The 26,548-nt window shown below is 40.2% G+C and overlaps 1 protein-coding gene across 8 annotated transcripts in view; it reads right to left on the bottom strand.

The window, feature by feature from the left end:
• PTPRC (protein tyrosine phosphatase receptor type C) overlaps positions 1–11,135 on the bottom strand; it is a 155,083-nt gene extending 143,948 nt beyond the window's left edge. For 7 of the 8 annotated variants that reach the window (XM_073356763.1, XM_073356768.1, XM_073356767.1 and 4 more), the window contains exons 1-2: positions 11,005–11,099; positions 10,803–10,920 (exon numbers count right to left, since the gene is read on the bottom strand). In XM_073356763.1, coding sequence (XP_073212864.1) covers positions 10,803–10,875 — 73 coding nt within the window. In that variant the 5' untranslated portion in view covers positions 10,876–10,920; positions 11,005–11,099. The other variant, XM_073356764.2, reaches the window with a different exon arrangement.
• Positions 11,136–26,548: the final 15,413 nt, after the last annotated feature.

The raw sequence follows: 26,548 nt of genomic DNA, 5'->3' as shown, positions 1-26,548 counted from the left end.
TTTAAAAACCCACTGTTGTATTTTGCCTTAAATTAGATTGTGAGCTCTTTGGGGGCAAGTATTGCCTTCATTCTGTGTTAGTACAGTGCCAAGCACAATGGAGTCCCCCTGATCTCGATTGCAGTCATTAGGTTCAGTTGTAGTAATAAAGAACAATAATATAATATTCACGGCAGAATATACACAGCAATAACAGCTACAATGTCAAAAGAGCTAATGGCCTGATTTTCCATGTGCTCAGTACTCGCTATTGGGCCAAGTTTTCCTCTCTCACTTCAGCATCTAAACAAAGGCCAGACTTTCAAAAGAGCTCAAAACCCACTCATCAAAATCTGGAGACTTATTCTGATGTCTAAATGATCACCAAGCTCTTTTGAACATACTGCTCCATTTGCGGGTGCCGGCCCTAAATACCTTGTACGGGCAATTAAATGCTGAAGCAAAGTTCTAGCATTTGAGGACCCAAAAACTTTTTATTGTGAATATAACCCAACAGCATAGACATTATTTTCCTATTATAAGACAATGCTAAAGAAAATTCAACAAACTACTGCAAAAAGAAAAAGAAAAAAAAAACACAGAGACAAAATAAAACTTGTAAGTTTGAATGCGTCGTGCTTCTGCCTTTGTGGACTTTCCATTGACGTCACTGCAGAGGTGAGGCTTAGGTGAATAACATTTTGAGTGGGGAGAGAAAACAAGAGATTTAATGTGAGGAGGAATGGCTGTCAATGGTGTGAGGTAATGTGATGGGTAAACTGTCATTGCTGTTCAGTAGAAAGCCATTCTAAGAGGCTTTGGTTTGCTGACAGTCCTTCCCTTGACATAATCCTGCGGCCATTGAAATCAGTGACAAAACTCCTATTGACCTCCAGGCACAGGATCATGTCCATATATGCCCATCCCCCAACACTGCCACATGTACTAAAATCCCAAATAGTAGTGTATGCAGGATAGTCTTCTACTACAACTAAACCTGGTAGATCTTGATCACAAATGTTAATCATGGCAGGGAGGCAAATGCAGCTAGAGCATCTTGATCTTTGTTCATCTAACAAAGCACTCCTGAACTCTTGTAGGTTTTGCTATAAAGATTTGAAGTTATTTCCTGAACTGTACTGTGACCTTGCAATGGTTTTCATGTCCTATGTTCCACTCAAAAGGAGTCTACAGGGATGGTTTTCATATCATATTGTGACTCCCTAAAAATCCACTATCTTTCTTTATATAAAACACTTTACCTTTTCATTGATTCTATTCTAGTGGTCAGACAGTCCAATATTCCTAACAATATATCATGCCAAATTCAGGAGATCAACAGCTGTATTTCACTGAAATTCATCAAAGTTTTACCTCTGTCTCCCTCAAAATGTTGAGTTCACTGGTATCCAGGAAAAATTTGTCTTTCCACATGCCAGTCTTCCCTCTTTGTCACAACCATATTTAGACCTTATATCCCTGCCAGGGCTTCTTAACTCAGAACTCTGTTTTGCCTGCCTTTGTGTCCTCTCCAGCACCCGAGTTCACCTTGGCTTAAGTTATAATAGACCCGAATATTCTGTAGGGGAAAGAGCATCTATTGGGGAGGCTCTTAGCAGGTTTTATTTCTAAGTCCTTTAAATCACTCCTCAGGCAATCAAAATGCCCTAACACACACTACTAGATGAGGAGTAGCACTAACCCAGAACATCCTAGCAGCTATATAACTTTATTGCCATTTCACATCTTTCACTGAAACCTAAACCACATGCCATGCTTCTTATGTGAAATGTGAAGCAGGTGCAGAGGATATAGAAATGCCTTTTGATTCTGACGAGCCAACACAACTGAACACAGAAGCATTAAACAAAAACCCAGCAAACAAGACTAAGCCTTACAATAGCTTATCTATTTTAAGGCCTATCCCATATATCAAAATGCCACAACTATTGCAATTTTTCTACCGTATATATTCTCCAGTTCTCTCCATTGATTACCAAAAAAATATGATGATATTCTATCATAGCAACAAGGTACCAAACACAAAAGTATTAAAATTATATATAATTTTAAAAAGAAAACATTAAATTGGACATACATTTTACAAGGACTGATTTTGAGAATAAAATCTCTTTGGTGTATCCTCTCCAGAACACTGTAAAACAAAATGATTTCTCCAGTATTTGTGCATGTTACCTTACATTCATTTTTAAATCATCTAGAAGTATATAGAAAAGAGACTGATACAGAATGGAACTGCAGTAGCCAAAGCAACTGTTGACCAATGGAGAAAAATTCAGAAGTAAGAATGGGAAAACTTTCTTTGACCATTTTTTTTTTGAAGGTCTGACTTCTAAGAGATCCTTGACTTGGTTTCCATTTTTGTGCAACCAGTTGATTCCTGCAATAATTTGTACCCACAAATGCTACCATTTAAACATCTAAATTCCCTTTCTCAGTTTGACATTCTTATGGTAGCATTTACTTCAATAAAATGGAAAACATTTCAAAATCAGGCCTTTTATATCTATGGTTTCTCGAGGGACATGGTTTTCTGATTCATGAAGTAGATTGGAAGCCAGGACACCAATGTTCCAGTCCGGCCTCTGACTGTGACTCATTGTGTGACTTTGGTCATTCCACCTAACCTCTCTGTATCCCAATTTCCACATTTGTTAAAATGGAGATGATATGAAATTCACAGGAGACAAGAGAGGGTTAATCATTTGAGGTCTGATTCTGCTACTTTTACTCAAGTGGAGGAGCTCTTTACTCTCAGAATAGTCCCACTGATTTGAGTGTGGCTGCACAGAATTATTTTTTTTTACCTGGGTAGTTGTTACACTGCAAAAACATCCTCTTCATATTGTCGGCCCCTATCCTTCAGGTGTGAGGGCAGAAATCAATCCTATGCCATATATTCAGTCAGTCACTTGTTTTACATTTTCTGCACTTCTTGTGGATAGCTCTGTGTCATAAGACAATGTTTCCTGAGATCACACAGCTTCTTCAGAGTAACTCTTTTGTGATAATTTAAGGGTTGTCAATAACTTTCACCTTTTTAAATTTTAATGAATTGTGGCTTAAAATATCACCATGAGGTAGGTATTATTATCCCTGGTTCAGAAAGGGAGAAACTGAGATTTAGAGAGTTTACATGACTTAACCTAGTTCGTACAACATGTCTCTGGGACAAGGTGGGTGAGGTAATATATTTTATTGGACCAGCTTCTAGTGGTGAGAGAAGTTTTTGAGCCACACCAGTCTTCATCAGGTCAGGGAGAGGTACTCAGAGTCAAAAGCTTGTCTCTCTCACCAATAGAAGTTAGTCCAATAAGAGATATTACCTCACCCACCTTGTCTCTCTAATAGCCCTGAACCAACACGGCTACAACTACACAGCATACAACATGTCTGTGACAGAGCCTGGAATAGAATCCACAGAACCTGACACCCAGTTCTGTGCTCTAGCCACTTGGCCATACTCCATCATTTATCTTCCCCCTTTTCTCTTATCCACTTCATTCCTTCTTAACTCCCACCATCCAGAAGCAGTCCAGGAATGCACTACTGCTTAAAGTAACCTGTTCACAGTTTCAAGGGGGCGAGTGCCTTTGCAGTAACTAGTTAATTATCTGAAAGTGTCTTAATACCATATGCCTATACACCAACCCTTCTGAGACAGAGATTATTGCTATCCTTGTGTATTGCCTTACATTTTCCTGATGATATAGCTTTGCAGGTGCTAGGAGATAGCTAATATATTTAATGATCCGTTAGTTGCTATATGTAATACAGAAATATTCCTTGATTTGACCTCTCCCTCCCCGCCCCCCATGTTGTAGCGCTATTAGTCTGATTTGTGTGTGTGTCCTGTTTCATCTCATGTCAGGAAAAGATTATTTCAAAGGCAATTTCAAAAATTGCTCCACAGAGTCCACATTTTTGTGACAAAAAAAGTCCTCCATGCACAATGAAATATACTGTTAGAGCTGACAACTCTTTATAGAGTGGTGAGATTGTGAATGAGAAGCAGGGTTGTAAGAGAAGTCTTTGAATTTGCAAAACAGAAACCCAAGAAAGCATACCAGCTGAGTATACGTTGACACAGAAGGAATAACTAGGAGTACAGTACTGCAAAAGAAGTAGAAAAGAAAAGAAAGGAAATAGATTCTGTAGCTATACAACATTATGGATAATGTAAGCTGACACTGAAATGCTCACAAAGTTAGTTTTTAAAACCCGGATCCTGGAGCCCCCAGTCTGCTTTTATTAGAAAGAGAAAAAAACCTGGAAATAGATAAAATGTTTTAACAATCATTGAAACACCAGTGAACATGACTGCCTGCAAGTGCACAGATAACCTGGAAATATATGTAGACACACAATGCAGCAGTCAATCTCCATTTCAAATGAGAAAAACAAAGCACTGGAGGTTGTTTTTGTTGTTTAATCTTGATATTTATAGGAAAATATCAGTGTTTTACCATTTCAGGGCTTTACACCATTATGTTGCATCAATTTGATTCCAGGCTCATTCAGCGCCTGACTTCAGCTTCAAAGACCGTAAACATTCTGTGCAAAAACTGCCTACTAGCTCAGAGTGGGTTTCCCAACTGAAATTACATGAACTAGCTGAAATCGAACATCCTCTTGACTGTTAATCAGACATGAGTGTAACAGCAATGTGTGAGAGTGGGCATTCTGAAGTAAAGGAAAAGGCAATAAGCTACCTGAGGTGACATATTTCTAGGCTGTACTGCCATTTCCTGGATGGGCCTGGCAATCCAATCCCCATTAAACAGCTTCACTGAGAAAGTAACTAAGGCTCTGGGCACGGATGAGTGGAGACTTAAGGGGCAACAGCCATTTAGGCAAAGAGAGGTAGTCGTGGCAGAACTCAGGAAAATTGACAATTAGATACAATAATATCTAACTAGACCACGAATACCAAGAGAGGACTCCGTGGAGTTAAATACTTTATAGTCTTCTGCTGCATTTCACTCTCAGCATGGTACAGAATGTACCTCCATGCAGCTCCTCAAGAGAAGAAACACCTATTAAATACTCCTTCCGTGACTTAATGTGTTAGTGATTGAGTATGAAGACCTACAGGTTATTCAATACACATAAGTAATGTCAGGGGTGCAGCAGGGTCTAATAGATAGGGCACAGGACAAGGAGTCAGGAGACCAGGGTTCTGTTCCTAATTCTAACCTCGACCTCTTATGATACTTTTGGAAAGTCACTTCACCTCCATTTCCCCTTCCCCCTTCCCCTTTGTCTGTCTTGCCAAGGCAGGGACTGTGTGTCTCACTATGTATTTGTATAGTTCTTAATACTTTGTATTCCAAAGGCCCCAACATAGTCTAGGGACCCAAATATATAAACATAATAGCATTGGAGAAAAATTCAGAGGTAAAGGAAATGATTGCAGTGTGACATGTTCCAAAAAGGATTTTCCTTCTAATCAATCTCTGCATGGCAGCTCTGTGATTGTAGGAGAATATTGGTAGTACATTCTAAATGTGGGGAGTCCGGTGGCACCTTAAAGACTAACAGATTTATTTGGGCATAAGCTTTCGTGGGTAAAAAACCCCTACTTCTTCAGATGAATGGAGTGAAAACTACAGATAGAGGCATAAATATACTGGCACATGAGGAGAAGGGAGTTACCTTACAAGTGGAGAACCAGTGCTGATGAGGCCAATTCAGTCAGGGTGGATGTGGTCCACTCCCAATAATTAATGAGGAGGTGTCAATGCCAAGAGAGGGAAAATTGTTTTTGTAGTGAGCCAGCCACTCCCAGTCCCTATTCAAGCCCAAATTAATTAATGGTGTTAAGTTTGCAAATGAATTGTAGCTCTGCAGTTTCTCTTTGAAGTCTGTTTTTGAAGTTGTTTTTTGTTGAAGGATGGCTACTTTTAAATATGTTATGGAATGTCCAGGGAGATTGAAGTGTTCTCCTACTGGCTTTTGTATGTTACCATTCCTGATGTCTGATTTGTGTTCATTTATTCTTTTCCGTAGAGACTGTCCACTTTGGCCAATATACATGGCAGAGGGGCATTGCTAGCACATGATGGCATATATCACATTAGTAGATATGCAAGTGAATGAGCCCCTAATGGTGTGGCTGATGTGGTTGGGTACTCTGATGGTGTCGCTAGAGTAGATATGGGGACAGAGTAGGTAATAGAGTTTGTTACAGGGATAGGTTCCCGGGTTAGTGTTTCTGTGGTCTGGTGTGTGGCTGCTGGTGAGTATTTGCTTCAGGTTGTCCGTAAGCGAGGACTAGCCGGCCTCCCAAGGTCTGTGAGAGTGAGGATAGGATAGGCTGTAGATAGTTGATGATGTTCTGGAGAGGTTTTAGCTGGGGGCTGTACGTGATGGCCAGTGGTGTTCTGTTATTTTCCTTGTTGGGCCTGTCCTATAGTAGGTGACTTCTGGGTACCCATCTTGCTCTGTCAGTCTGTTTCCTCACTTCCCCAGGTAGGTTTGTAGTTTTAAGAATGCTTGATAAGGAATGCTTGTTTTGGGGGATACAGACTAACATGGCTGCCCCTCTGATTCTAAATGTGGTTTGCTGCATTTAAGTTTGTAAATATAAATGCATTAATGAAGAAATCTAAATGAATTATATGGTTGGAATCACAGGTCTGCCTTGCACAGTGTAAAGCAAACTGGTTGGCCTTGAACCAACATCCCTTTCCCTATATTCCTTAGATAACAGCACATACACCTCAACAATAATCCTATAACATCGCATGCACTTCACTCTTCCCTCCCTTTCTCTGTCTGTCTTACCCTCCACTCCTCCCTCTCTTGTTTTTTGTGCCTCTGGTTCCCATCTATTGTCATATTTTGAAATACCAGAAGTGAGCAGAGCACTGAAAAGTGAGTGATTTGTCACAAACGAGGTCCCTGCCTCAGAGAACTTACTGTCTACATGCACTATGGAAAACAACATAGTGAAATACCCAACATCTTCAAGAGACAGGTGGCTGTTGTAAGTGAAAAGTGTCACAGAAGAGAGGTTATTTCAGAATACTCTCTCTTCCCCTCTTCCTCCTCTAATATCTTTCTCTTGTTTTTGCAATTCTGCTTTTTCTAACCACCCCACCTTCCAAGCATTACCATAGCTTTCCACATTATAAATTATAACTACAACATGGCTCCACTAGATCTTTCCAAAAGGGTAGCCTGAGTTGCACTCCAGCACAATCCTTCAGACTCTAACTGCCATGAGGAGGCCAAAGACGTAGGGGAGCTCTGCCAAAGGTTGTGGCAAAGCAAAGAAGAAAAGGCATTTAGACCAAGCTCATTAGCTGTTAAGGTTGGAAGTTGTTTAGACAGTGATTTTCCTGAGGCTGCAGAAGCCTTTTAATTAATAAAATAAAATAATCATAAAGTCAAACCCAAACTATTAAGTGGAACTTGGAGTTTCTTGTGAAAAGGAAGTGGCTCAGTGTTGGGTAAAAGGCTTGTGAAAACTGTCGCTGTGCCAGTTCTTCAGTGGGAGAAAGGAGGGCCTGAAGCCATGGACGAGAGGAAGTTCAGCCCGCACGTGTTTAAAAAAATCTGAGAACAATTGTAGCATTTCATTAGGATATGCTTCAATGTACACTACAGATAGACTCCAGAAATACAAGACTTACATTTTGATCGTTTATCAGAAAACCAAGTTAGAAGAAAGAGCATATTATGACACTGATCGTTATAAAGCCCCATAGCATATGCCAGACTGCATTAGGCCCTGATATTACAAGCTGTTCTGTGCAAGTGGACTTGAGAGCGACAGACACCGCATTGAAAAAGTGACCCAAATGGAATTTTTCATGGATGCAAATGTCTCCCTGTACAGACCGAGTTGCAGGAATGGAGCCTAAGACAGTGCACTCAGTAACTTGGAGATGTTTTACTTCAGTATCAATATAGAAGTTTTCAATGTTCATTAGAAAATGGGTACGGAACAGCTACAAATAATATTACTCCTATATTTATTACTGACACACTGCAGATGGCCACATATATTTCATTTCTTGAAATTTCTAACAATATATAAAAAGTCATCTTTCCCAGGCTCTAGCTATCTTTGACATTCTTTAAAAACTTAGATCAAGATTCTTAAATGTGACTAGTGATTCTAAATGCCTCGATGTTGGGATGCGCAACCTAAGACACCTTACAGGGGTCTGACTGGGAGAGGGTGGGTGCTTGGCACTTTGAGAGAATCAGGCTGTTTTAAAACATTTCAGATTGGGCCCCACAAATTGAGCGCCCCACCCCAAAAAAAATTTACTAGGCATATTTGAATCTTGGCCACAAATCATAATGTAAAGACAAACCCAGCAACAAACTCACCATTGACTAACAATAACCAGCAAACTATTTCTGCAGCAAGAATAAAGACCCTCTCCTCCCCTCCGAGTATAACCCCGGGCAACAAACCACTCGAGATAAGACCTAGCACCTACTCCATCCCTACCAGCCAATGGTAACCAATACAAAAAATATCAAGTCCACCAATACACCTGTCCTAACAGAAAGATCCACCCCCATCAAACTCTTCCCTACCCTATAACAAGAAAAATAGATAGGCATTGAAAGTGTCTTGAAAGTCAAATGTAAGCTATTTCACACATGGGGGGTGGGGGGAGAAGGAAGGTTACAATGACTGATCATAATTGTGTCAGTAAGGCATGGGGACAGGAATCTCTCAAATAAGCATGTGCCAAATTATATAGGGAAAAGCAACGCCTTAAATTCCACCTGGTAACCAACAGGCTGACAGTGCAGATCCGAGAGCCCTGGTGTTCTGTGCTCCCTCTGAGATACATCTTTGATTTTAGTCCCAAAGGGACCTACAGTGCTTACACTGTTGGATATTTGATATAGGGGATTCAGTAAATCAATATGGTATGGCTAATCACAAGCAACAACAACTAGCTCTTGTACAGCGCTTTTCATCTGTAGATTTCAACATGGGTTACAAAGGTGGTAAATAGCTTTATCCCCATTTAACAAAAGGAGAGACAAAGACACAAAGGGGTGAAGTGACTTGCCCAAAATCAAAGAGGAAGATGTGAGAAGAAAGAATTCCCTCCAAGAAATGGAGACCGAGCAAAGTTTTAAGCCAAATATTTTCTCCCTCATAATTCTCCAATACCTTAATGCCATTTCAGTATTTGAACTTTTACTGACTTTATTCTGTTTTTCTGCCTGCTGTGGCTCCTATAACAATTGTATTAGCAACTTGATAGGGAGGAACTGGCCGAAGCCAGACCAGTCTACGTAAAAAAGAAGATAAAATCTGTGTTTTGAGGAAAAGTAGTGCTACTCTCTGCCCCTCATCCAGCCCCCTCTGTTAGCCATTGCATCGACTCACAATAGGGATGGCAACGGAGGCTGGCATTGACCTGCTGTTGCTGAAGAAAAGGGAGCAGCAACTGTAGACGTGAGTTATAAAAATGAAAAATGGGAGAGCAGATAAAAAAAGAGAAATCTGCTCTTTTGCTTTATAGTGCAAGATTCGCTTGTTTCCATATAATATCCAACAGCTACTAACCAGATCTACTTAGTGCCCACTCTCTGTAGGCTCTCAAGGATTACAGAACTAATACCCAGACTCTAAACCAGCTAAAACACGTTAGCAACTAAGGGTCTGATTCTTCTATCAGTTACACCAGTGTAACTCAGGAGTAACTCCACTGAAATCAATTAGTAACAAATTATTAATAATACACCTGTGTAAAACGGCTGTAGATGAGGGGAGAATCAGACCATGCCATTTGCTACTATCTGGAATTAAGTAAATTAATGCCCAATTTTAGGATGAACATTGCTTATCAAACAGCTGTCGTAGCTAACATCCTCAATTATATAAACTATCTAACTGGAACGGTGGTAGAGGGTGGGGGGCAACCATGCTGCAACATTGTGCCTTCTTTAATTGAAAACTGTATCATCATAGGATCCAGATTCTTCAGATGCTGATGGCCATTTATAATACTTACTTCTGTGAGTATTGCCATTGACTTAATTGACTACTCTCAGTAGCAAGCACTACACCTAGCTGTCAATGTTGCAGGATCAGGCCCTTAGACTGTACGATTCTTTTTCAAGACCGACCAGTGAAGATTGATCTAACTTCACTTATAATGGAAAGTAGCTGCAGACCATTCTAAATTCTGTCTCTCTAATTAATTTTCACTAACTACAAAGCTGATGTATCAACAAAATTACTTTATTTCTTGAAAACTGTCAATGGTAATTACATACATTTTACAATTGTCCATCACTCCAGTCAGTTTTTGGATTTCTTTCTAGATTCTTTACAATACAAATCTAAATTTGAGGAACTGTATGCCATCTGCATCAGGGAGTGACTTGAATACAAAGAGATCTTTATTGTTTAAAGATTCCTTCAGTGAGATTTTTAATGTTTTTAAACAGTGAAGGAATAAAGTTAAACAATGAACTGGGATTCTACTGAACTGATATTTATGAGAGCTCCAAGTCAATTATTTTTTCCAAACGATTTGAATAAAAGACAATTAAAATATAAAATGCAAAGCTTTCTTTAAAAAAGTTTATACAACATTCACGGATGGCTACACAGGAAACATTTTTTCTCTTGCACATTCTAAGCCACGTCGTCCTGTTCTAGTGGAGCCTTTGCCACATTATGGCTGCGGCTCCAATATGTTATAGTTTCTGGACAACATTGTCAGTTCTCCTCTTTGCAAAGCTTCAACATTCTGTTTTGCTGAAAGAACTTTATGGTACCATATTTAGAAAATGAAATATCAGTTGGTACGTACCTTTGACAAAAACATTGTTGTCCAGAAGGGCAAAGCCAAATGCCAAGAGTTCAAGCCACAAAAACATGGTCATAACTGGAAATCAGGCGTATCCTTATGAAACAGCATGTGTCTCTCTCTGGAAAGCAAAATAATTGTTATCTTTCTATAAAAGTATTTCTCGGCAAAACTTGAATCAAAAGCAGAATAACTGTGCACATACATTGCAGTGCCTGCTTATCAGTCAGGGAGCAGTTTCCTCTGTCACCCAAAGACTAACCACTCGCGATCTCACTATATAACTAAGTGATGTCAGAGACAATCTTACCTACTTCTTTAAAACACCACTTTTTTTTTCTTTTCAGTTTCCAGGAAGTCAAGAGGGTTTTTCTTAAGTTGCTGCAGTAATGTGTAACTTCCTTAATTCAACCGAATAGATCATTTTTAACCATTTCTGCAGAAGAACTGAAGAAGAGTTGAAAAGAATTTAATGTTTCAAAAGATGGGACAGTAAGTAAAGACCTTAGTACTTCTAATATTATCTTTTCTGTAACTTAGCTCTGTTCCAGTGCCTGGTCATTCATGGTATAGCTTTCAAGCTATACCAGGCAAGAAAAAATATCCTTCTGAGGACATAATGAATCCACATATTAAATTGACAATACAGCTATAATAAAAATACCTAGTTCTTACTGAAGTGATTATCGGTTAAATGAATAACATTTGAACATTGATCTAAAAAGTACTTTTGTTAACAGTCTCTCTGCAAAAATGCAATTCCTAACATGACAGTACTCAATACCAAGTAGCTATGGATGGCCTATATTCTGTTTCTTGTGCTGTTCTGTACCTAGGAAGTCAGCATGCTGTAGTTCTCTAAGGCTTTCATACCACCACCTACAATGTGCTGAATCTGAATTTTGGCATAGTCAGTTCCACAAAAAGTTGACACATCCCTATGATGGAATATTTAGTCCCTTTCTAGTATTTACCAGGGGGCAGCACAATCCTGGAGGACTTTGGTCTCTCCTGCTGAGTAGGTAAAGGACTGCAGATGTCTTCCCTCATTGCAGTCACTGCAACGGAACCCAGTAGCTCACTACGGTCCTGTTGGATGGTAAAGAGCAGAAGAGAGGTTAAAAGGGGGGAAAACGCTGAGGTTGCCTCTTTCATTTGGGGGTTTGAACCAACTACCATCAGTTTAGTGGTCAACATTAAGATAGCCAACATTTACCAGCAGCACCATGAGTTCGGAAGATTGCTAAAAAAAGGGAAGAAAGCCTCATTCAGTTATGTAAAAGAATGGAAGATGTGGAGTTTGTGCACTCTCTGATGTCATTTAGACAGATTTTTGTTCCAGCAGTTACCAAGGTAACCCATAACACAGTTTTCAGAGTAACAGCCGTGTTAGTCTGTATTTGCAAAAAGAAAAGGAGGACTTGTGGCACCTTAGAGACTAACAAATTTATCTGAGCATAAGCTTTCGTGAGCTACAGCTCACTTCATCGGATTAAGCTTTCGTGAGCTACAGCTCACTTCATCGGATGCGATCCGATGAAGTGAGCTGTAGCTCACGAAAGCTTATGCTCAAATAAATTTGTTAGTCTCTAAGGTGCCACAAGTACTCCTTTTCTTTTTCCATAACATAGTGTAATACATGTAAATTTGCATACATCATCCCCAGTACGGAAAATCACAAAATGCTCCAAAGTGAATCAGTTAAGGAGAACAGGAAGGTCTAAAGACGAGCTTTGAAGAGACAAAGGACTCAATGATGCAGAGGAAAGGGAGAGAGAATTCACCATCGATGACAAAGGTCTGAAATTGTGGATATTAGCAGGTTAGAGACAGAGAGCAGGCCAGGGATAAAGGAACACTGTGAGGAACATGGTGAAGGTAAAGTGTACTAGATCCGTGGTGAATTTGAAAAAAAATCAGGAGGGCAGTTTTGAAGTGAATTCTGAGATTAACATGAAAACAATGAAGATGATGGAGGATGGGGTTGATTTTAATTCTATTTCCTGCCCTGCCATAAACTTCTTGGGAGATCTTGGGCTCTGTGCCTCAATTTTCCCATATGCAAAATGGAAATAAGACTACTATCACTTGTCTAATCCACAGGGATGTTGTGAAGTTTAATAAATTAATTAATGGCTGTAAAGTGCTTTGAGATCTTCAGCTGGAAAGTGCTATAGAAGTGCAAAGTATTGTTAATAATTATATTTTTCTGCTTCCTCAATCAAGAGAGTTATCTGGCTAAAGCAGAGATTAAGAATACTTGGTGTATTAAGAGCATATCAAATGAATGTGATGTATTAATAAAATTCCATTTCAGGCATGGCCACAAAGGAGTAAACTAGACTAAAGAGGAATTAAATCACGTATAATTAGGGCTCCGTGTTTGTTATGGAAGTCGTGGAAGTCATAGATTCCGAGACCTTCCGCAACCTCCGTGACTTCTGCATTGGCTAGTGTGGATGAGCCAAGGGCCACCCAAGCAGTTGGCACCAGTCGATGGTGGAGCAGCTCTGCAGCCAGCCGCTGCTCAGGCGGTCCCTGGGGCCAGCCACACTGTCCGCTGCTCAGACAGTCCCTGGGCTGGCCGGAGCAGCCGCTGTCGGCAACCCCCGGCAGCGGTCCCCAGGTGGCTGGAGCAGCTGCTGCTCCGGCAGCACTGAGCAGCGGCTGCTCCAACGGGCCCTGGCAGCGGTCCCCCAGCAGCTGGTGCTCTGACAGTCCCTGGCAGCTGGTGCTGCTGGCCCCTGCACCCCCAGCAGTGGCTCCCCAGGATTTAGTCATGGGTATTTGTAGTAAAAGTCATGGACAGGTCATGGGTCATGAATTTTTGTTTATTGCCCGTGACCTGCCCATGACTTTTACTAAAAATACCCATGACTAAATCATAGCCTTACATATAATTAAAGACTAGAGCTGATCAAAATGTTTTAAATAATTTTATTTACTTGATAAGTGATCATTTTTTCTATTAGGATTTTTCATCATTTTATGGTGGGTTTTTTTCAATTAACTTGGAAAATGAAAAATTTAGACAGAAACACTGTGGGGGGCAATTAAAGACTTTCTGTTTTTAATCTTAATTTTCCTTCTTTGCCTCCTTTTAGAGAGAGGAAAAGGAAAAGAGAGAAAAGCATGGAAAAGCAAAAACCAGAATATTTCAAAACCCAAAAATTATTTCGAAATTTTCATACAAGATTTCCAATGAATGAAAAATCATCCCTTTTCTAAATCTGGAGAATAAAAGGGCTTAGAATTTTTCCGAATTTTGTATAAAATATTTTTCCATTATCTGTATTCAGGACACAAATTGAACACTTTCCAAAAAAAAAAGAAAAAAAAAAGGAACCAGCCAAAGGGGAATAATTACCGCTGCTCAGTAATAAGTTTTACATAACAAAGACAAATAAAAGACTTTGCACATGTTTGTACCAGATTGTAACAGAAGATTAGATACACATAAGGCAACTCTTGTCTCTCTAATCCAGAGTAAAATCATGAAGTCGTAAAAATTAAAGATAGGAAAGATTTATTAAACTGGCCATCCCCATGCCACGTAATTATTGTTTTCTACAATGATCTGTCTAACACTTGGTCCCATATGATTTTAAAAGACTCAGATGGCTGAGTTTCCAGTTTTTCATTTGGGGGTTTACTCTACAATCTAATACATCTCAACTCTAATAGATTTTTCCTGATTTTCAGCCAAAATTCTCTTTTGCTCAGTTTCATTCTTTTTGGTTACAACAAATAGTATCGTTATAAACAATTCTTATCCCTCTGCGGCATATACATCCTTCAAATGCTTGCAGACACTCAAATCATACTGCTCTACAAAACCATGTTCTGAAGTGTCCCTAGCCTCTGTTTACCAGAAGCTGGAAATGGGCGATCGCAGATTGGATCACTTGATGATTATCTGTTCTGTTCATTCCCTCTGAAGCACTTGGCATTGGCCACTGTCAGAAGACAGGATACTGGGCTAGATGGACCATTGGTCTGACCCAGTCTGGTTGTTCATCTATTCTCATATACACAGTAGATGCCATCTTATCATTGCCACATAGAGGTCATAGCACTACCATATTTACTGTGGGCCAGAAGGGTCGTGAACTGGAGTAATGCTAAGCAAAGAGCAGCAACCTATGGTCAAAAGCAATAAAGAAAATGGATATACAGATTATCTTTCCCAAAGTATTTTTGTCTTGGTTTCAATGTGACACAGTCCTGTATTTCATTGGGCTCACTGAATGTTCTCTTATCACTTGTTTCCAGAGCATTCTTCTCCGTACTTTAAGATTTATCGGTTTACTGAGTTTGGTACCAGTGCTTTAGGCAAACAATAGGGATTGTGGGTGATACTGTAAAAATTTGATCCTTTAGGTGAATCATGCCAAAGGGCAAGTTACCTGTCCTAGTGCAGAATATGTGCATTAAGAGACTGTCATCTCACTTTGTGATTCCTTTGTACATGTAGCTTACAACTGCAATGCCTGCAATGTTTGCAGCTGTGTCACATTGTAGGTCTCTGTGTCCTGTTTACTGTACACTATGCCTTCTGCCTTTTATGCCATTACTGCTTTCCAAGTATTTCCCATTCAATATCTGCATTTCAGGCTATCTTCTTTCACTGTAACAGTTTGTATATTCTTAGGTTGAATCTCAGTTTTATTTTCTGTCCCTTTATTGCACCCTCCTCATTTTTTTTTTTTTTTGGTCATTTCACTGTCCTCTCTGATACTACTTTGGGAAATATTGCATACATCTATTAATTTAATTACTGTTTACCTCCAGCACCTTGGTCTGTCTCCTCCCCTGCTTGCTACCTACCCAGAGCTGGATGCATTGTCAGACGGAAGGCTATAAAATTGTAAATATTTATTATTATTATTATCCCTAAAACTAATCCATCTGTGCTGTCAAATATTAGTTTATTACCTCATTGGAAGATCAAATAAGTGAAGATGGGTAGACAGCTACTGTGCTGTGACTGTTACTTATTGAACTAACCATAGCAGTGTAGTGTAACTTTGTGCTCCTCTGCAAAGGGGACAGAGAATAGTGCTCTTGGCTTACGCTCAGAGTTCCTAGATACAGGGACTGTCTTTTTGGTGGTTAGGTGTGCACGCACATGTGTCCACATGTATTCGTACAGTACCTAGCACACTGGGGCCCAAATCCCTGTCTGGGATCTTTAGGCGCAAATAAATAAATAAATACAGGCTGTGAAGAAGGAAGTCTTTACTTAACCAAAACCAGAGTGGATAGTTAGGAAAATAGTGGAAGCAAAATTATGAAAAAAGGCAGGAAATGTAAATGGAGTCTGTTGTATCTGAAGTTTTCTCCAGTATTAAAGGCTCCTTCTAATGATCAAAATCCTAATCAGCTAAATACTATGAAATATGTTTCAGACGTAATTAATATTGGTTTCTCTGCCACCACTGATCCATGTTCAATTTACAGATTAGAGTGTCTTCCTTCCTTACTTGTTTCACCAGTAATACCAGTTACAACTTTGCATAAACATTTACTTCTTTGGCTGTCTCAGACTGGCTTAGTTTATTTACTAGATGACCACTTGATGGCCCTTCCAGCTCTAAATATATATGATCCTAAAATAGTTTGTATGTAGCAGTTGAAGAATGGGGGATGGGGGAGAAGAGGGAGGAAGAAACAGCCTATGACATACAAGGCAGTCGAGCAGCGGAGCAGTTATTTCCTGTACCTGTTAGATGTGCTTCATCAGTCTCCATATTTCAAGTTAGTTGATTCTCAGCAATAATAGTTAAATGTAGACTCAACAAGCTATTAACACCGTCTGCTTTTCTCTGGTACCTTTGTAGTAGCTTGATTGTTGTCCCTCTTCCTCCAAGGTTTCCAACACGCCATTTCTCCCTCCCATAACTGAGGTTTATTACACATTGCATGTTTTCCAGGTTTATGGAACATTTAAGAGGGCTGTATTTTGACGATGCAAATGCTGTGAGACATCAAATACTTCCACAAGGGAAAAGCGGAGGTTCAAGTTGCAGACATCAAGGAGATGTGTCACTTGACAGCAACAGTATGAGATTCTAAAACACATTCAAAGGAAATTTAGAGAAAATATAGTTATGGATTTGAGGGAATTCCCTCTCAAATAAAAGAAAAGGGAAGGCAGAGGCACATTCTTGGCAAAAGGTGATCTTTACAATTAGTGGCTGCCAAAATTGAGATGGTTTAGAGCCATTTGAATCAGATGCTAATTCAGACCTTGCCTAAGCTTCTCAAGTATAAAACTAAAGTTAGAAATCCTGTGAGAATAAGCACTGTCTTGAGATTAGTGGTGTGTCCAGAAAGGTCTTTCCAGTGATATTTGAACAGAGCCAACTTTAGTCCCAGTTCAAACTGCGAAGTGCAAAGCTAAGCAAAAATGAAAAATAGTTAAGAGAGTCAACTAATCACTTCAAACTATGATAAAGATATGGTTCAAGTGCTGAGTAATGGCTCAAGTCACTTCTTACTGAGGGTATGTCTACACTATAGCGGTACACCTATGATGCTGCAGCTGTGCTGCCCTAGTATAGATGCTTCCTACATTGATGGAAGGGGTTTTTCCATCAATGTGGTTAATCCACCTCTCTGGGAGGCAGTAGTTAGGTCAATGGAAGAATTGACCTAGCTGTGTCTACACCATGGGTTAGGTCAACCAAACACAGTGCCCAGGGCACAAAATTCTTCACAGCTCTGAGAAAGGCAGCTAGGTCAATCAATTGTTTAAGTTTAGACCAGGTCTTAATCTGAACTGGTTCTCCCATTGCTCCTAGTAAAGAAGGATAATTACAGTTCTCTGTTCTGTTAATCAAAGAGCGGAAGTTTTAGATTAAAAATAGAATAAGTACAAGGAGCAAAGTGTTAAAAAGTAGAAGCCAGTGTGAAATGTAGATTGTGGCAGAGAGCCAAGAAACTAAAAGGTGATTTAAAGAAATGTATAAGAAGAAAGACAGACCAGAACCTGGGAAATGAAACACTTGGAAATGGAAGGGTTTGCTTCATGGATGTTTTTGTTTTATGTCTTGCTTCTGTTTCATTTTTTATTCTGTAATAAATGCTCAAAGAGCTCTGGCACAAATTAGTTGATTTCATTTTAGCTGTGTCAGAAAATACTCAAGAAACACATACCATCGGCTGTTACAAGCATACACAATTCCTGAATAGAAAAATAAAAGACAACAAAAAATAAAAGGATAAAAAAACTTAAAACCTATTATGTACAAACTGTTCAGATAGTACTATGCTCAGAACAATGTCTCATAAAGCCCATAAAGAGCTATTAAAATTGTACAACGCAGTGAACTTCCTTACTGCGTGTAAGACACACACACACAGGAAGTTTGCATAATGCTGGAAATCTAGTCTCTGCCAAGAGAGAATCTGGCTAGAGTTTAGTCAATTTCTTTTCTATTTGTTTAAAAAAATCAATTACAATTTAGTAATTTCACTTGCAATAGAATAAAAACAAACAGTCTTTCCTATCTCAAGCAGATCGTGCCCAGACTGAACTAACTGGCAAACCAATTGCAACTTGCAGAAGTCTGAGGTAATGTATGCCCCCTCTCCCCAGAGATCAGAGTGTGATATTTGCATATCCTCTTTCAGCCTCTTACAACACTTCCTGCTTTACCTAGTCAGTGAAAAATACTATACAAGGTGAAGCCCTATGCAATGATTATTTAGCAAGAGGCTCCGCCCCCGTAGTAATCACAAATAATTTTATATTATAATTTATGAAATTCTGTATTCAATCACAAATGTGTCATTAAAAACTGACTTTTGAGACACACACAACCTGTTGACTGAGTCTATCCAGTCTATGAATCAAAGCTGTGTCTTACCAGTTCACTGTAATCAGGCCTGTAAACTGCCTGGTATTAAATTGTTTTTTCCTGTCGTAGGCAAAGATACAGTGAAGTCAGACAGGTAACAGAATTAGTTCCTAGCTTGATCTCCAGACTTTGTGGAGCCAAATTACTCTCCACCAATCAGGAATGAGCAATGAAGGGTAGTGGCTGTGGGTCTGTTTTAATAGATTTTACCACATGGGCTGGAACTCCATAAGCCAGGAGTAGCGGGAGAGAATATTGTTTCACAAATATGATCCTGTAAAAAAAAGCTACAAATCTATTCTTCAATATTATTTCCCACAAAAGTGGGAATGTGTTTTAAGGATGTATGAACTTGTTGGAATAAAAAGAACATCCATCTCCATTACCTACATCACCCCATAGGATATGTTTACACTGCAATAAAACACTTGTGGCTGACTCAGGTCAGCTGACTTGGGCTCATGGGGCTCATGCTGCAGGTCTATAAAACTGCTGTGTAGTCATTTGGGCGGAGGCTGGAGACCAGGCTCTGGGAACGCACTGCCTCACAGGATCCTAGAACCCGGGCTTGGGCTTGAGCTGGAACATCTACACTACAATGTTATATTCCAACAGTCTGAGTCCCACTAGCCCAAGTCAGCTGAACCCAGACAGCTGTGAGTGTTTTATTGCAATGTAGACATACCCACATGTACATATATGCTCTTTCTTCCATACCATCCTTGGATTCTTCATTCAACTGGCCGATAGGACACTAACATCTCATATTTCAAATCCCACTCGAGCCTGCAAGAAATGTATGCCCACACTGACAAGGTAGAAAACTTGCAATAAGTGTTTGCAAATTAATTCCATCTTCAGCCCCCAACTAAAACCTCTCCAGCGCATCATCAATGATCTACAACCTATCCTGAAGGACGACCCATCACTCTCACAGATCTTGGGAGACAGGCCAGTCCTCGCTTACAGACAGCCCCCCAACCTGGAGCAAATACTCACCAGCAACCACACAACAGAACCACTAACCCAGGAACCTATCCTTGCAACAAACCCCGTTGCCAACTCTGTTCACATATCTATTCAGGGGACACCATCATAGCACTTAATCACATCAGCCACATCATCAGGGGCTCGTTCACCTGCACATCTACCAATGTGATGTATGCCATCATGTGCCAGCAATGCCCCTCTGCCATGTACATTGGCCAAACTGGACAGTCTCTACACAAAAGAATAAATGGACACAAATCAGACATCAAGAATTATAACAATCAAGAACCAGTCGGAGACCACTTCAACCTCCCTGGACACTCAATTACAGACCTAAAAGTCGCAATCCTTCAACAAAAAAACTTCAAAAACAGACTCCAATGAGAAACTGCTGAATTGGAATTAATTTGCAAACTGGACACCATTAAATTAGGCTTGAATAAAGACTGGGAGTAGGTGGGTCATTACACAAAGTAAAACTATTTCCCCATGCTAATTTTTCCCCCTACTGTTACTCGCACCTTCTTGTCAACTGTTCGAAATGGGCCATCCTGATTATCACTACAAAAGTTTTTTTTTCTCCTGCTGATAATAGCCCACCTTAACTAATGAGTCTCATTAGAGTTGGTATGTCAACCCCCATCTTTTCATGTTCTCTGTGTGTGTGTGTGTGTGTATATATATATATATATATATATATATATATATATATAATCTTCCTACTGTATTTTCCACTGCATGCATCTGATGAAGTGGGTTTTAGCCCACGAAAGCTTATGCCCTAATAAATTTGTTAGTCTCTAAGGTGCCACAAGTACTCCTCGTTCTTTTTGCTGATACAGACTAACACAGCTACCACTCTGAAACCTTTGTAGATTGTCTTCTCAAATCATAATCTCTTAGGTGCAGGAATTGTGTTTCCTTATAGATGAGCCCAGTACCACTTGCATTTGGTGTGCTACTTCAACACAAATATTCAAATAATAATGGCAGCATATAACAAACCTTCATAAAATAGAACCCAAATCAAACTTTCTTTGAGGTTCAAAAATGTTCAGTTCACTTTTGTTTGCATGTGCAAGAGAAAGGGATGGGACTGAAAAAAGAAGTGCCAAAATAAGACAAGAGAAGCTGTTCTTTGCTGCTTCCCGAGGTAGACTGTGGTGTGTCTGGCCTGAATAGAAACAGGAAGCAATAGAAGTGTTTCAAGAAGGCCTGTTTCAAAAAGATGCCTAAGCCAAGTGCTGCAAACCCCAGGAGGTTCAAATTGTTAATATGCTTTGGATAAACATCCAAACACATGGAATATCTGAGCTGTTTGAAGCACAGCCACCAGTAATATCTTTCTTCTAGAGTTTTAGACATGCATTAAAAAAGAAGCTAATTATTAAAAGAACAAAAATAGATTTTATCTTGCCTATCATCACATTATTTCTGTGACAGACTGTTCAAATCCTGTTTTATAAATCTTTTATACCACATCTCAAAAATGTCTATTGTTTGGTTATCAACGGGTAATAAATCACAGATATAAAGAAAACAGCTAGGTAGCCCTATTTAACATGCATCTAGTGAACATACATCCTGCTAGACTACTATACTGTAGACACTCTTTTTTTAAACTACAGACAACAATAGCCTGTACATAAAAAGAGAATTTTGTTTCATTTAATTTAGAGATATGTTTCGCATCCTTCCAGTTAGCTGCTACTCACACAAGGCAGACAGTATATTTTGCAAGGCTCAGAGTACACAGTTTATTTAAAGAGACCCTGTCAGGTTAAAAATACAAATTTTAAAACCAAATTTCTTTTCCTGTGGTACTCAATGAATATTACAAAATGTTACTTTAATGTGCACTGTGAAAATACGCTAGTCATACCATTTCAAGTAAGTTTCACTTTCTGGTTCCTACACATTAATTAGCACAATATGCAGTAATAGGTTTGCAAAAGACTAAACTAAGGCCCTGGTTATATCCTTCCCAATGTTGTTTTTCTCACATTTCAGGTGAGAATCTCTAAGTTTGTGCTTCCAGGGTGAAATACTGGCCCTGTTGAAGTCAATGCAGATTTGCCATTGACTTCAATAGAGCTACAGTTTCACTTGCAGTGTTTCCATCAGATCATTCCCTTGGGGAGGTAGCCCTCCACCCATTCCTCAGAACAGGTATGGGGTTTGGACCAAAACAATTGTTGATCTCCTGGTGCTAGGCATGTGTTGGAAATTAATGACATTGCTGTTCTGTATTTTTCTCAGGATAACAGATGTATAGCCTGGGAGTCAGAAGCTGACCCATGTCCTCTAGAGATGTCTCTATGCCTTTGGAGTAGTTGATGGAGGAATCAGTGGTCTTGGGAAATGGAGGACTTAATGGACCAGTTTCTCTAATTTCTTAAATTACAAATCACAAAACTTGTTACCATCAAACCGACTCATACCTGGTAGCCAAGTGGCTCAAACTGCTGTATCAGGAGCAAATACATATTACAATTATTATAACTGGTATCTCTCTCTGCATGCAAATGGCTGCATTTCCCATATCCCCTTGTGGAATGTCATAATGCACAAGTTGCCAGAGGGATGGACAAGGGTAACTGCCAATGGGAAAGATAGCAATAGCCAATGACTACCCAAATCTCATGGGTTCTGATCTTAGCAGGGTGCAACACATGGGCTCAGCACAACCTTTTCAGTGACTTGCCTCAGGTTCTTCTAGATTGATTCTAGAAGCTCTTGTTAAGATGCATCTGACCAGTTCTTGGTTTGCACTGTATTGAAGGGTGCATAGCACTAACCCTCAGGTTTTCTGTACCAACTAAACCTGCTCTGGGGCAATGGTGAGGCTGAAAGTATGTGCAGAAGTGTGGAGTTGTGTACAGTTAAAGTGCTAGAAGCACATCTCTCCCTCTGACCATCTGGCCCTGGGCTGCTGTTCCAGCATGTTGAGGGCTCCCAACTGATTAGACAGCAGTTGAGCAACATTTTAAAAGGGGAAAAACCTTCATGAGGGAGCATATGAAAGACTTTGGAACCATTCATTCAGTACTGAGGAGGTGGGTTTTGGTCCCAGTGCATTTGCATCATTGGCACTCCACCAAAGGACACAACTGCACATTCCTCCCTCCCTCCACCCCTGCAAGCAACAAGTTAACAGGTAATGAGGGGTTAATTTAGTTTTCCTCTTTTAAGAAGTTGTGCTATAAGTTGTTCATTTATAGGCATTTCTGCAGCACTTGTTACCATAGTTTCTGAGCACCCCACAATATGAAAGATATATCACATTTCCTCTAGTTTGTAGACCCCTCTACCCTTCTCCTCTTAAGCTGGTGTCACACAGTGATAGGAGCTGGTAGTTGATTCTTTCTTCCATGGGTGTCCTTATGGTATGGTTGACTGGAGCAATGCCTGTTTCTTAGCCCAATTTCCTTCAGACATTTGTGCATAATTGTACACCTTTCCTAAGAGGAAACCTATACTGTGTGTGCTCTAGTGATCCAGGTGAGTATAGAAAGCCTGGTGGGGAACAGAGAAAGAAAACAGACTTTGAGGTAAGAAAGAACTATTCCATTCAGAGGCAAGGACCTTGAAATAGTCTCAAAATTCATTTGCAGCCAGAGCAATGTCCAGAGCACTGGTGTGATGTGTTCATGATGGTCAGTTCCACTTGGGAGGCAGGCTGCTGCATTCTGTAGCATCTGTCACAGCCTGTTAGGTAAAGCTGATTGCAGTAATCCAGATGTAGACTTTGTTAGCAGGGCAGTAAGGGGCATAGGCACTGGCTCCGTGGGTTCTCTGGGGCTGAAGCACCCATGGGGAAAAATAAGTGGGTGCTCCACACCCATCAGCAGCCAAGCTCCCCCATCCTCACCTCCTTCTCCCGCCGAGTGTGCCGCATCCCCGCTCCTCCCGCTCCCTCCCAGCGCTTCCCGCCCTCCCTCCTCTGCCTAACAGCTGTTTGGCGGCGCTTCGGACAGGGGTTCTCAAACTGGGAGTCGGGACCCCTCAGGGGATTGCAAGGTTATTACATGGGGAGGTCGTAAGCTGTCAGCCTCCACCCCAAGCCCCGCTTTGCCTCCAGCATTTATAATGGTGTTAAATATATAAAAAAAGTATTTTTAATTTATTAGGGGGGTCGCACTCAGGGGCTTGCTATGTGAAAGGGTTCACCAGTACAAAAGTTTGAGAACTACTGGTTTAGGACTTTCTGGGAGGGAGGGGGAGGCGCGGGGACACGGTGCGTTCAGGGGAGGAGGTGGAGAAGAGGCAGGGCAGGGGCGGGGACTTGGGGGAAGGGGGTGGAATGCGAGTGGGAAGGGGGCAAGGCTGGGGTGGGAAAAGGTATATCGAATTATTTTGTATGAGGATGTCAAATAAAATACCATTAAATATCAGTAGAGTGAACTTCGGTAGCTCAATACTTGTTAACAATTTAGGGCCCAGCCCTTCATGAAATCCATGGAGATGGACCCCATGCCTACGCAGAACCCGTTGAAGGCAACAGAGGTCTCCCTGAATGGTTCTCAGTGCAGGACTAAAGCCTTAGGTATTAGTGTTCATTGCCAGTGACACAATACTTAGAAAGAAATATTTTTTCTGTTTTGGAATCAGTACATTTCCCCAGGTTATGATCTAGCTACTTTACACATAGGTGTGTTATTACATAGTCATCCTGGATAGGGGGTTTACACGTTTCTCAGAACCAGGACACTGTACTGGATGGGGTTGGTCTGATTTAGTATAGCAATTCCTATGATGTTATGAACCATTAACTAACCACAAAACAATTGTCCTGAGGTATTAAACTTACTTGTTTGAAATTCTTATTTAGTCTTTCCACCTGTCCCATCTGTTTAGTCATACATGCTGTTCTTTGATGAGATTTCATTTCATTCACTTTAGCCCGATTCTTCTATAGCATACCTCCTTTCACTGGAATCCCCTCATGAAGAAGAGACTCTTCCAATAGAATTCCTGACAAGGGAGATTTGTGACAGGGAATCTACAAATAATACTTTAAAAGAAAAAAAAAACCCACTGTATTTAAGAGACATGGGATTCTTCAAGAGAATTCCTCCTTTGTAAGGCCCCACCCAGGAGATGTGAAGGCTTTTTGAGAAGTTATAGTAGTTATACACATTTTACAAGTCTTTCCATTTTATGAGGTATTACCCCAAACTCTGATGTACTGAACATAACATCCCAATTTTGTCTCCTTTTTTCAAACAAATGTGATATTCCTTCTTACATAAATTAAAACCATAGGACCCAGTCCTGCAGTCCTTACTCAGCCAAAGATTCATTTCCCAAGAGGACTATAGAATAAGGCCCATATGGGCAGGTTGTGGCTGGCTCCTTTGCAGATGTTCAAGGAAGAGTGCACTAAAAGCTTTGCCCCTGCCCCCCACCCATGCAAGTCAGCAGAGGTGCCCGACAGAACAGGAGCGTGAACACTGCATCTCCTGAAGGTGTGTAGTGGTGAATGCACTCCCCTGTGGTGGTGAATGCATGGGCGGGAGGTGCAATGGTTTCCTAGTGTTCCCACTAAAGTGGTGTCGTCATCCACTTCCCACCCAATGCCACCTTACACACTTACAGGTAAATGCCACACAGCAGGTGTGTGTTTATTGTGTGATATTCATATGCAGAAGAATTCTCCTGATTTCCCAACTCCTATGCACTGAGACTTAAAGTCCCACCTAGGCCCTGGACCTCTGCATAGGGGAGCATATACCCATTGGGAGGAGTTTACAAGACAGACCAGTTAGCTCCAAATAGAAAGGAGATTATACTCAAACTTGAGACAAATGAACAATAAAGACCTTTCATACTGTATTTGGACTCCTTTGAATTTCTTACACAGCTATTGCAGACATTCACAGAAGTCTAGGGTTTTGGTTTTTTTGTTTTTTTTAAAAAAGGACAATTTTTCAAGTGTACCTAACCAGAATAAAAAGCCCAAGCTTTTTGATTTTAATCGTAGCTCCCTCAGTCCACCACATCCTTTGGCACCATTAGCTGATGGCTCTCTGAGTTAGCTCTGTGTGGTCTCTTACTGTCACATGCTCTTTAATGACATTCTGAACACATTTAAAACAGTACTTCAGAAAAAGAAAGAAGCAAGAGATAAAGGATGTAGATGAACAGCAGTTTCTGATTAGAGCATTCACAGAGATCACTATAGCTTTTGTTTTTATAAAAGCAACTAAGAACATATTTTTTGCTGTTTATATACAAATACTCCTGTCTTCTGCATCCAGTATTTTCTGTTTCTCGTTTTCCATGGGCATAGCCCAAGGACATTTTAGGGGAGTGCGGGGGGAAATAAAAAAGAAAGACTTTTGAAGTTATTATTCCAGCACTCAGTGGGACTCCTAGAACAGTTTCAGCAGGCCCAACAGCCAGAAACATGCACACACACACCCCTACAGTATGCTACACAATTGCGCTTTTTCTGCTGGGGCCTCTTCCCTGATGTGTAACTGCCATTCAGGACTGAATAAAGAATATCTTGCTGAAAAACAAGTCAGAACAAATGAATTATATTTCCACATAATAGCTACAGTTTCTCCATGTTTTTCCTCTTGTAAGTCTCTTGCCATTACTGTAAGTACAAGTATTGTTCATTTTCCTTCTCAAAAAGCTTGATCTATGTGCAGGAATATTTTACACTTTTTGTTAAGTAAAATTTTTTTTGCAATCTGTCATTGCTCTAGTACACACGCCAATTATGCCTACCAAATTAGATAAGATTACATCTCTATGTCTAGTATTTATTTCCTTTAGGTTCCCTACCCTTAATATTATCATTAATTTGCACCATCATGACGCTTAGGAACGCCAGTCATGGACTAGGACCCTACTGTGCTAGGCACTGTACAATCATAGAACACAAAG

This window comes from Lepidochelys kempii, chromosome 8, assembly GCF_965140285.1.
Source record: "Lepidochelys kempii isolate rLepKem1 chromosome 8, rLepKem1.hap1, whole genome shotgun sequence".
NCBI lineage: Eukaryota > Metazoa > Chordata > Testudines > Cheloniidae > Lepidochelys > Lepidochelys kempii.
Note: the sequence above shows the minus strand (reverse complement) of the source record. Positions and strands in the feature narration are given on the sequence as shown.